This window comes from Papaver somniferum, chromosome 9 (genome assembly GCF_003573695.1).
Source record: "Papaver somniferum cultivar HN1 chromosome 9, ASM357369v1, whole genome shotgun sequence".
Classification (NCBI taxonomy): domain Eukaryota; kingdom Viridiplantae; phylum Streptophyta; class Magnoliopsida; order Ranunculales; family Papaveraceae; genus Papaver; species Papaver somniferum.
This window is the reverse complement of record NC_039366.1, coordinates 82,600,598-82,612,509: the sequence shown is the minus strand read 5'-3', so window position 1 is coordinate 82,612,509 and position 11,912 is coordinate 82,600,598. Positions and strand designations below refer to the sequence as shown.

The 11,912-nt window shown below is 37.2% G+C and overlaps 1 protein-coding gene across 1 annotated transcript; it reads left to right on the top strand.

Annotated features, from left to right (window-relative positions):
- Positions 1-9,456: 9,456 nt before the first annotated feature.
- LOC113312208 lies at positions 9,457-10,161 on the top strand. The gene has a single exon (XM_026560964.1). The coding sequence runs from the start codon at positions 9,457-9,459 to the stop codon at positions 10,159-10,161; it is 705 nt and encodes a 234-aa protein (XP_026416749.1).
- The last annotated feature ends 1,751 nt before the right edge of the window (positions 10,162-11,912 follow it).

Here is an 11,912-nt window from a genome sequence, read left to right as displayed (position 1 = left end):
TTGCTTCGATTGTGTCTTGTATACTTCTATAAGATCTAAGCAATTGAACAACTCTCTAACTAGTTCTTTTGAGTCATTTGAACTAGTTATGGTGAAGATGAATATGGTTCATATGAAAGTACTCATATGGCTAACCATTTGGTTAACTACTGTTGAACCAACTAGGTGTACACGTTTAGGTACGGTTATACAAACCTAAATGAACGTGCATTTCATTTGTGTATAACAAGCTAAGTTTGATATAACGGTTGAAAGATATTAGCTTGAATCTAATCAGGTTTTCATCTAACGGTGAATATTGAATGCTTTTACCAAGGTAGCATTGATTGCAAACCCTGATTTGAAGACTATATAAAGGAGAACTCTAGCAACTGGGAAACCTAATCCCCACACCTCCTGTGTGATGCTAGTTGTATAAGCTAGAGTCCATTCTCCTTTAACCTTAGGTTTCTTCTCGAGACCCTGTAGGTTAACGACTTGTGAAGCCAGACCCAACTATTTTCTCTGTAGTTGCGTGATCTGATCTTGTTGTTTCTGTCGTATTGAGTACAATTGTAAGATTGTCTCGAGATTAATTTCTCCGATAGGCAAGATAGAAAAGTAGTCACAAACATCTTCGTCTCATCATTTGTGATTCCACAATATCTAGTTTCGCCATCATACGATTTAGATTATTGTGAGGTGATTGATAATTATAGGATGTTCTTCGGGAATATAAGTCTGGGTTATCGATTGGTTTCTGTTCACCTTGATTTATCAAAATACGGAAAAAAACTCGTAGGTATTTCTGTGGGAGACAGATTTATCTATTACTGTGGACTTTTATGTGTGATACGGATTTGTTTATTAAAGTCTTCGACTATGGGTCGTAGCAACTCTTAGTTGTGGGTGAGATCATCTAAGGGAATCAAGTGCGTAGTATCCTGCTGGAATCAGAGACGTAAGGAGCACATCTGTACTTTGTATCAGTGTGAGATTGATTGGGGTTCAACTACAGTCCATACCGAAGTTAGTTTGTAGTAGGCTAGAGTCTGTAGCGGCTTAATACAGTGTCTGTTCAATCTGGACTAGGTCCCGGGGTTTTTCTGCATTTGCGGTTTCCTCGTTAACAAAACTCTGGTGTCTGTGTTATTTCTTTTTCGCATTATATTTTTTTATATAATTGAAATATCACAGGTTGTGCATTGAATCGATCAATTGGTAAATCCAACCTTTGGTTGTTGATTGAAATTGATTAATACTTGAACATTGGTATTTGGTACCGTTTAAGTTAGTTTGTCATGTGTTCAATTAGACTCGCAGATTTCTATTTGCTTGAGTAAGTATTGAATCGAGAAATTGAGATACAACTCCTTGATATACTTTTTATAAGATTGAGTCTGACTGTCTAGTTGATTCTCTTAAAAGTATATTGGAGTTTGTCCATACAGATTGTTAAGCGAAATATTGGGTGTGGTTGTTAGATCCCCACTTTTTCAATAGTTATGCGTTCCTTCTTGTAATCCCGTGATTTCGATACATGAGTGAGAATTGTCAAAGGTTATACTCGTCATACTGTTAGTACAAATGGTGTAACTTCTTTCAAGGATATAAGAGAATATAACGCATATGAAATCAGCGCTGCGAAGCATAATATTATGATGGAATGAATGTTATTGTGCATGCCATAAGACAAGATCTTCAACATAATGTGTACACATGTGAAACATCAATGGAAGCTCGGGATATCTTATAGATCGTATTTGAAGAGAATACCTCATAGAAAGAAACAAGACTTCAAAACCTAATTTCTGATTGGGAAAACCTTTGTATGTATGCCAATTTTTTTGATTAAATTAATAATAAGTTATCTGAAATAGTGAATGCCTCCCAGGCGTTAGGTAAGACTATTTGTCAAAAGGATATTGTGACGAAAATGCTAAGATCTTTGAAACATGTTATCACATACGGAGATGATATTTCAACTCTTTCCAGAAGCATTTTCCTTTAAAGATCTTTAAACATGAATAGCGTACGGCCAAAGAGAACCCTTCAGCTCTCGAAGTCGTTACCGAACTAAGTCTCCCTCCTAGGGTTGTCTCATATTGGGATGACGAGTGTTGTGAAGATGACGAAAAATTAGACACATCCACGTATATTGATGAGTGCCAAATAATGCATAAAGTTATATCTTTTTATTGGCAATTATCTCATCTGTTGTGCTTTAAAATCCTATATTATCCCAAATTTTGTATATTTATTGTTTTCAAGAATAGTTACTTTTATTCTGTGCTTTTAGGTACTAAATAAAGCATTAGATTAATTGCGAAGCCAAAGAATATAGTAATGGTGGCCATTGACAACTGAAGAGAGACAACAAAGCTCCTGCCAGAAGGCAGTGAAGAACGTAAAGGAAACATCATGCAAAGAGTGGTTGCAATCAGTTTGCAATCGTTCCGCAAGCCGCTTGCAAGACCTAAACCTAGCAGTGGACTTTCAAGAGGAAATGAACCTGGAAAAAGTGAAAGAACCCAAACCCATATCCAGACCCGTTGCACCAAAGCTCGATACAATCGCGCTACACCCAACAACTCCTCCACTGGGTACATATACATTTGTTGCAGCTGCTTCGCATTGTAGCGTCTTATATTCCTTCCCCTAATCGGTCAAAACTAGACCAAATCCATTTCCTCTTCTTCTCCATTTCACAGAACTAACACCATCAATATCTTCCGACCATCTTTGCTCACAACCACTCCATAAACACAATCAAACTCCTAATCTCTATCTCTCTCCATCTTATCTTCTTCCTTATCAAAAGCAATAACCATAAAAGCTAGGATTGAGAGAGATAAGATTAGGGTTATCTTCAATAGCTGGAAAAGTAAGCTTGCAGAGATGAATTAAAGAGAGAAACTATCAGAGAAACGCATTTTGGTGAGTGGGTCTCTGTTCATTGTTGAATTAAATTCAAATTGAGTGAAAAACGTGTATAAATAGAGAGGATATTGTAATGAAAAGGGCATGTCCGAATTAGCCGGTTCACCAAGCAGTAGTTTAGATGTATTTTCAGTATTATTTCATCATGTTCCAATTTAGTAACTAGGGTTTAGATGAAACCCTTAATCTATTGCTAGTTTGATTCATGTTTTTGATATTGTTTTTGTTATGCTTAAATTGTTTAGGGTAGATTTAGTCACAACACTTCAGCATTTTACTCTCACAGTGTATATCATGCATCCATTTTAGTTAGAACACTACTATGTTGATTGTGCTGCAACTCATGCTTAATTGACTGTTATTGATCCTTAGATTAGTTGTGCTTTAACTAGACAATTAATGTTTTGGAAAGATACATTAGTTGCGATTAGAATATCCATCTTAGGAAAGGTTTAATTATCCAAGTGATCAAATTAGTCTGTGATTAGTTGTACTGTAAGAAGACAACTAATACAAGGGATTAGTTAATGACCTTAGTTGGCATTAAACCCTCCAATTAAGATTACCCTGGATAGACGGCAAACTAGTATCTTGACCAGTGTCCATTACAAAGGACAAGAACATTGTCGAGACTGAATTGACTTAGTGTAGGTTAATATGTGGATTCGACCCCCCCAATACCTTTTATTTACATTGTTTTGATTTCTATTTTTTGTTACATAAACATCATCTAGTCGTATCGACAACCCTTTCGTTTGTTAAATTGGTATTAGTAGAACTTAGACGTTTAACTTCGCATCGTAACAACTCTATGTGGGATCGACCTGTATTTGCCCTGTTACAATAGACGTTGTGCACTTGTAGTAATTGTAGGTATGTTTCCCGACCTACAAAGTTTTTGGCACTCTCACAACATCCATAGAAATGTCTTCGTTTTCAATCTTCGGTCTTCAATTGTTGATGATGAACTTCTAAACTTCGTAGAACCTTGACAATTTCTAATTCTTCTCTTCAGTTTCTTGTTGCTTGAAATTTCCTCTTAAATTTTTCTTCTTTACCATGGTGTTTACAAAACTAAAAATAAAATACAACAATAATTTTTTTTACCAAGGGCCTAGCATGATGACGACTCTTCCCCTAGTTCAATTTTCATTTTTTTTTAACATACATACTAAAAATATAAACTAAAATAAGTAATGAAACTACTAAAGCCATGGAGGAAGGACTTTATCACTTAATTTTTCACAACTTGTATTGTCTTGATTTCATAAACTTCACTAATTCCGATCTTCTTATGTTTTCTTTGATCTTGTAAGATAAGTCTTCATCTTGTATATAGAATTCTGCTATTTTCACTGTATCTTCACTTTTGAATAAGAATTTTGTTCTTCCTTGTATGGTTGCATGTAATCCTCAGACTTCTTCAATTTTCTTTATATATTATGATGTCGCTCTGCTTGTTGATGATGATGTGTTTATATGGATCTGTTGATGTCGAGAGAGAGACAGAGAATGGTGCTAACTACAAATCAAATTACAAGAAGGAGTTTTCATCTTTAGACGTCACCATCATGATTGACGGAATTAGCACTCAAGAGATCAAAATAGTACTGAAATTGGTGCGAAGTTGGGTAGATCACCATTCCTACCAGGAATTAGCGTAAGGTAACACACACTCTAAAAGGAAATTTTTAGACAATTACAAATAGTTGAATGTCGGTGCCTTGCTTGATGTAAAAATAGGCAGTCTCCACTAAAGGTTATCACAACTCTAATACCAAATATCTTTTTTGCGTCTAATTCGCCACCGGCATGATTAAATCCAACAAAAATGCTCTAACATGTAAGAAACCCAAATGATGTTCTCTAGTTCTTCCAAGTTCAGTTATTTCGGTCAAACTCACTATGTAAACATAGCTAGAAGCATGCTAGTGACTCTAAAATCTCTACAAGTTGGAGGTTTTTGGCAAATATTTACAAAAAAAATTGAAAATTTATTCAAAAGAGTAAAAAGACTAAAAACTTTATATACAAAATACTCTCCCACAACTAAATATAACATTGTCCTCAATGTTTCAAAAGATAATAAGAATTTAAATATCGATATACCACGAGAACCATGCTAAGTAAAGAAAAGGTTAGACATTACCGGATGTCGGCGAAAGCAAGGTTAGGACTTCATTATTCAAGGCTAGAATCCAACATTTCCGGCAGAGATCATATTGGATTAAAATAATATATATATACAAAATAAAAAGAAGACTCGACTGACTCAAGATATAAAATATAACATACCTGCTAGATTATATATAAGAAAAATGCATTATATACCAACAATCGAAAGAATTGAGGATCAACCCAAAAGACGGTATGTAAAGATTTTAGTAAAAACGCACAAAATTATAACATGACAGGATTTTAAGTGAGGCTGCCAGACAAAATGAGTTACCCCCAAACTTGGATTTTTCAACAGATACGCTTTTATACACACAAAATCTTGCAATTTTAGGGGTTCATCATGCACAAGGCCTAATTCGAAATGGACTTTGTCAGGGTGGGGCAGAGATACACATTCTAATTGTGGCTCTTTAAAGACATTATACTTAGCTGCAAAATAGTCCAAGAGGACTTGGGAGGCACACAGTTCCAACCCTAGATTAGGAACACTCACAAAAGTTGGTTTTAAAATCTGTTTACAAACAAAATCTAGGCTGGGTGGAAGATTATCACTTAGTGACTTAGGCCGGAAAGTAGGCACATTTAAGTTATTTTCATGTGTAAGGTCATTAGTACCATCACGCACTATCCCTAAGTCAGAAACAGCTAAATCATGCTCACATTCGTAGAACAAATCATCCAACCCCAATTCAGAAGCATCGTCACCCAGAAATTTAGTCTCATGCATCGGAAAATCAAAAGAAACATCAAAGAGTGACCTAGGCAGAGAACTAGACATACTAACTATATTTTCATACATAAGATCAATAGTGTCATCAGAAAAATCAACCTTCCCTAAGTCAGACACAACTTGTGTGTCATGCTCTTCTTCACAGGACAATTGCACAAGTTCTGGATCAGCACCAAAAACATCATGATGAATATCAACATTATAATAAACAATATCAATGGAGGTATCTACACTATGGTCTAGCATTTCAAAGTGACACGATTCCGAAATTTGATCTTCAACAAGAACTAGCTCTTCTAACAATATATCATCATCAGAGTAACATGCATACTCTTCCCTATTAACAACTTTGGTGTCCTCGGTCCAACCTTTCACCTTTAAATTAGGTTCATATAAGTATTCAATTTTAGTTGCATGAGTAGGACTAGATATACTTTTTTCAAAGATTAATTCATTATCAGTATCACTATAACAGTGATGTTTCCATGTTGGATTGTAAGTTGTAAGTGGGTGACTTGTGTTTCATAGAGGGCATCAATATAATGTGTTCTAGACCGCTTAAAGTCATGCAAAACATGGAAGTTCTCAACAGGATGGCCTAAGCTATCACACAAGGTACAAACATGGATTTCAGTTGGGGTACATGAGTTAGGGACAACAAAAAAATTATTTGAGCCGCTTTCTAGACCTTTGACTGTCCTAGTCATGCATATCATGTTTGTATCAGTGTCAAAATCAGATTCTAACTCATGAAGATTACTCATGTTGTTAGAGCATTGCTCGGTCGAACTCACAAGTGTTGATATATCAAGCTTGTTGTCAAATTTAGTTGTCAAAATTATATCTTGATTTCTAGTCTACAATTAGTTAAGTCTTTGTCTAGGATAATGGAGTTGAGAAGCGAGCCAGCCATCATTTGCATTCTACCGTTTGAAGGCGAAGATCAACCAAAGCTTTTGGAGAACTTCATCGACAGAAGGTAAGTGAAGACTGAGCCACCTATTTTAGTGGTACAATTTCAACCTCATGAATTTTCTTGGCGTTTCAGATATGTCAATATACTTGTCCATAAATGTCCATTAGTCCTAGTCCCCCGATTCCTTGCATCAAAATTCATCAATGTTAAGAGCCCTGAGCTTTCTTGGCATCTAGCCTTGAATAATGTATTTGTTTTAGCAACTAAACCAACACTCTTAATCATTCCTTTTACAACCCATCACAGTTCGCTGCTCGCTGATATTTCAACTATTCAAATAGCTCTTTGTGATACTTTTTTTATCTGTGAAGTAGGAAACTGTTCTAAAATTGAATTTTAGATTAGTTGAGCACCTTTGAATGTGGACGTTAAAGGGATAGCACAAAAACAACTTTATTGAAAAACTACACCAGCCCCAGCATATATTCACCTTTTAATCCTTGAGACGATTGTCGCATAACTAATTAGACTAGCTTGCATAGACAGGAATTTCGAGTCGAGAACAAATTATTTAGTTTATGAATTTCTCGAAATATAATGAATAAGCTTAATGAACATTTGTTCATACTTGATCAAATTCGGTGGAGAACAATTTATTGGTCGGACCAAATCATGATTCAAGTTTATCATTCGAAATAGCCTGAAACAATGATATGTGTCATTGATATTATTCAGGAATGCTTCGAATTGATTCAGGGAAATATAGAACTACTATATTCAGAATACAAGACAGTGTTATCAGTTTTACAAACTGAAAAACTGTTATATGTTTGAAGTTGTATTACGTGTATTCGTACACGTAGCGGAATAACTATATATCGACTTTCAGATTTGTGTGATATGCATATTCATATTTACATCATGGGAAAATTTATTTGTAATGATCCGGATAGGTATGTATATTTGTATACAAACAATTTTGGAAATGTGGTAAGGGAACTAGGTGAAAATAATCAAACCGATATGCGAGCCAAAACAGTTCTATGTTCTAGAACCAGTTTAGTGCCCAAACCAGTGCGCAAGCTGGATGTTATGTGAACTCCGGAACCGGCAAAGGCCTTAAGTTTGCAAACCGGTACGTGAACTAAAAACTTATGTAAAATCCAGAACTTTGAGTTGATTCAAAGTTTGCAAACCGGCACGTGAATTGAAAAGTTTTGTAGAGTATGGAACTTGGTAATTGCATAAGTTTGCAAACCGGTTTATGAACTGAAAAGTTCTGTAGACTCTGGAACTCGGTAATTTCATATAAGTTTGCAAACCGGTCCGCGTATTGTGACTCAACCGATTCACGAACGATTTAAGTAATTGTACTTTGCACATTTACAAACTATGTCGATCATGACTCAATTGCGATTAAATTATTTCTATGAAGTAATTTGCATTCGATCATTTCTCTAATTAAGACGAAAAATAATTCTTATTAGTTTTCGTATCTTGTGAATTGTGTGCACAAACCTTGATCGTTTGGGATCCAACAAGATCGTGTTTATCTTTTATAGACTTGATTGATTAGTTGCGTGATATCGGCATCACCTTATAGATTCTCTTTGAGATCTATATTGATTGATTGCAAATCTAGAGTTTGATTATTTCGGTAATCAAAAGATAGATTGATCTAACCAGACAAAGGAGTTTATTAGATTAAACAGAAGACCTTTGTCGACGACTCATAATATCTTATTACTAAGATTGAATAGTGAAAAAGCAGGGGTACAACAACCACACCCAATATTTCGATTAGCAGTCTGTATGGACTAACTCCAATATACTTTCAAAAGAATCAACTAGACTCAATCTTAACAAAGTATATCAAAGAGTTATAGTATCTCAATCTCTCGATTTAATTCTTACTCAAGCAAATAGAAATCTGCGAGTCTAATTAAATACAAGAGAGATAACTTGGATGGCACCAAAGACCAATATCCAAGTGTCAATCAATGTAAATCAACAACCAAAGGTTGGGTGTTCTAATTGATTGATTTAACGCACAACCTGTGATATTTCAATTATAAAGATAAACAATATAATGCGGAAAAGAAATAACACAAACACCAAAAGTTTTGTTAACGAGGAAACCGCAAATGCAGAAAAACCCCGGGACCTAGTCCAGATTGAACACACATTGTATTAAGCCGCTACAGATACTAGACTACTAAACACTAACTTCAATCTGGACTGTAGTTGAAACCCAATCAATATCACGCTGATCCAAGGTACAGTTATGCTCCTACGTCTCTGATCCCAGCAGGATACTGCACACTTGATTCCCTTAGCTGATCTCACTCACAACTAAGAGTTTCTACGACCCAAAGTCGAAGACTTTAGTAAACAAATCGGTATCATACAGAAAAGTCTATGGTAATAGATAAATCTGTCTCCACAGAAATACCTACGAGTTTTGTTCCGTCTTTTGATAAATCAAAGTGAACAGGAACCAATTGATAACCCGGACTTATATTTCCGAAGAACAGCCTAGTATTATCAATCACCTCACAATGATCTTAATTGACAAGGCTAAACGAAACAAGCAGGTTCGGCTACCTGAAGGAAACCGCACCTTAGCACCATCTCATGTGCTGAGACCACGGGGCCATCCCTAACTGCCCAGATAGGTAAAAGATTGAGAAAGCAGTTTGAAGACTATTGTGAGATGTACAAAATCGACGGGGAAGAAGTGGATGAACACGCACAATGGATGGACGCACCAATGGTTTTCGACGCGGACGACGTCGAAGAAGATATGGATGACCAAAACAACCCTCTAGTTCTCACGCTACCAGTAGAAGGGTGCAACATCAAGAAGATCCCCATCGATGGAGGAAGCTCAGTCAATGTTTTATTTTATGATACATTCAAACAAATGGAACTCAACGATGAACATTTGTTATCTTCGTACTACACTATCTACGGTTTCAACGGAGCAGCCACGAAGCCTTTAAGAGATATTGTCTTGCAATTAGACGCAGGTCCAATGAAGGTCGACACCCGGTTCAGTGTGGTGGATGCACCATCACCCTATAATGCCATAATTGGCCGAAGGTGGGTACATAAACTCAAAGGAGTGGCGGCTACCTATCACCAATACCTTAGGTTTCCAACTTCCCAAGGGATAATGGAAATAAAAGGAGACCAGGTCACTGCGCGAGAATGTCAAACTTTGCAGAACCAGCTTAATAACGAACAGGATGAGCAGCGAAAGTCCCGAAGATCTCGAAACAAAGAAGCTGCAAAAGAGAAAGCGATCGACACCTATCTTGAAGAAATCTCTGGCAGAAGCCTTTCAAAGGAGAATACGGTTGGAAACGCAGAGGCGAGTACCTCTGCCACAAAAGAAGACGAAGAGCCTACCAAATAGTAATTAAAGAATTTTCCTCTCCTAGGGGAACCAAAGCCCACGTTTACACCCGTGGAAGCAGTGAAAGAAGTCAACATAGGGAAAGAAGAAACTCCAAGGATGATCAAAATTGGAACTCTTATGGATAAGGAAAGGAGAGAGGCAGCGCTGAAAAAAATGGAGAACTATCAAAGAAAGCTATCAAGGGAGTACAATAAGAGGGTTAAGCTTAGAAATTTTATAGGAGGACAGTATGTGCTGAGAACCATACCCCAATACCAACGAGAAAAGAAGTGGGGCAAGTTAGCACCAACATGGAGAGGACCTTTTTTCATACACGATATCGCAGGGAATGGATCATACTACTTGCGCAACCTAAAAGGAGAAGTCCTCAGACACCCATGGAATGCAAAATATCTCAAGCCATACCATCCATAGAAAGCAGCGCGGATCTGCATCTGGGTGAAGAATACCAGAAGAAGAAGACGACGCATTCGATCGACATGTTTCTATCTCTGGACGAGGAATAGCAGACCTCAACTCATCAATCAAACAAACTTTTGGTAAGAATTCATATTTAAGAAAACAACACAAGTACAACACAAGGGGCAGCATGTCAGCAAGATGAACGCTTGTAAATATAACGCATCACAAGAACACCACGCCTGTACACACAAGTTTTCACAATTGGGGAAAGTAGTTACCTACAATCTCTCGGGACTCCCCTATCAGTGTCTATAAGTGTAGGACCATGGGGAAGGCATCCAGCAGAAAGAGATACCCAACCAATCTTAAGGTAGCGGGTCAACGGAATGGGTGTATGTAAATATTTTAAAATAAACATCCCATATCCTAGAACGCTGCCCCGACCCCCACCGTCTGGGAATCCTCTGGCCCAGGATTAGCCAGCGGGGTGACAGGTCTCAAGACGATCACGAAGGTACATACCTTCGGCATCGCACTCAAACACTCAAATCTTTTTTAAATGCAGTAAGTTTCTTCCAATTTAACTCAACGCAGTATTTAAAATAAAAAGTAAACTGATAACGCAGGTATACCTAAATGATGATCCATTCCATGAAAGTTGATTACAAGTTCAGCAAAATAAACAAGAGCAAGAGATACATCTGAAGCTATATAATCAACAAAGATCAACTTTCTATGACTAGTAGAAAAATCTACTTGGACGATTCAGCTCCGCCAACAGGGTTCTTCCTCTGAGACGAAGGTACACTCCCACCTGAAGAAGGCCCCGAGGAACCAGACAAAGGCGCGGGATGAGGACGACGAGGATAATTCTTTACGAGGCCATGTTCGGTCTTAAGATCACGCTCAATCTTGTCCAAAACCTTGTTATTCTCCTCGGCCAACTGACAACGAGCCTTATATGCAATGATGGTAGTCTTCATCTCGTCTTGTGACAACGAAGAGGATAGACGGCTCACCTCTTTGGAGGCGACATTAGCTGCTTCATCACGAGAAGCAGCTAGACCCTTGTAGTAGGTAGCTTGTCCTTCCTGCTACACTAAGGCAGATTGAGCCTTTTCAAGTTTTTCATTTGCAGCGCGAAGCTGTCCCTCGAGCTTTGAAAATTAGAAATACCAAGGGGTTAGAACGATGAAATTACAAGATCACACTCGATGAAACGAGACTATACCTTCGAGATTATCCGAAGCCTCTTCATATTCGTTAACAGCCGCGTCTCGAGCGTCATCAAGAAAGTCATACTCATCGGATATTTTCTTATAATCCATCTGAAGGTTGGTAAGAGC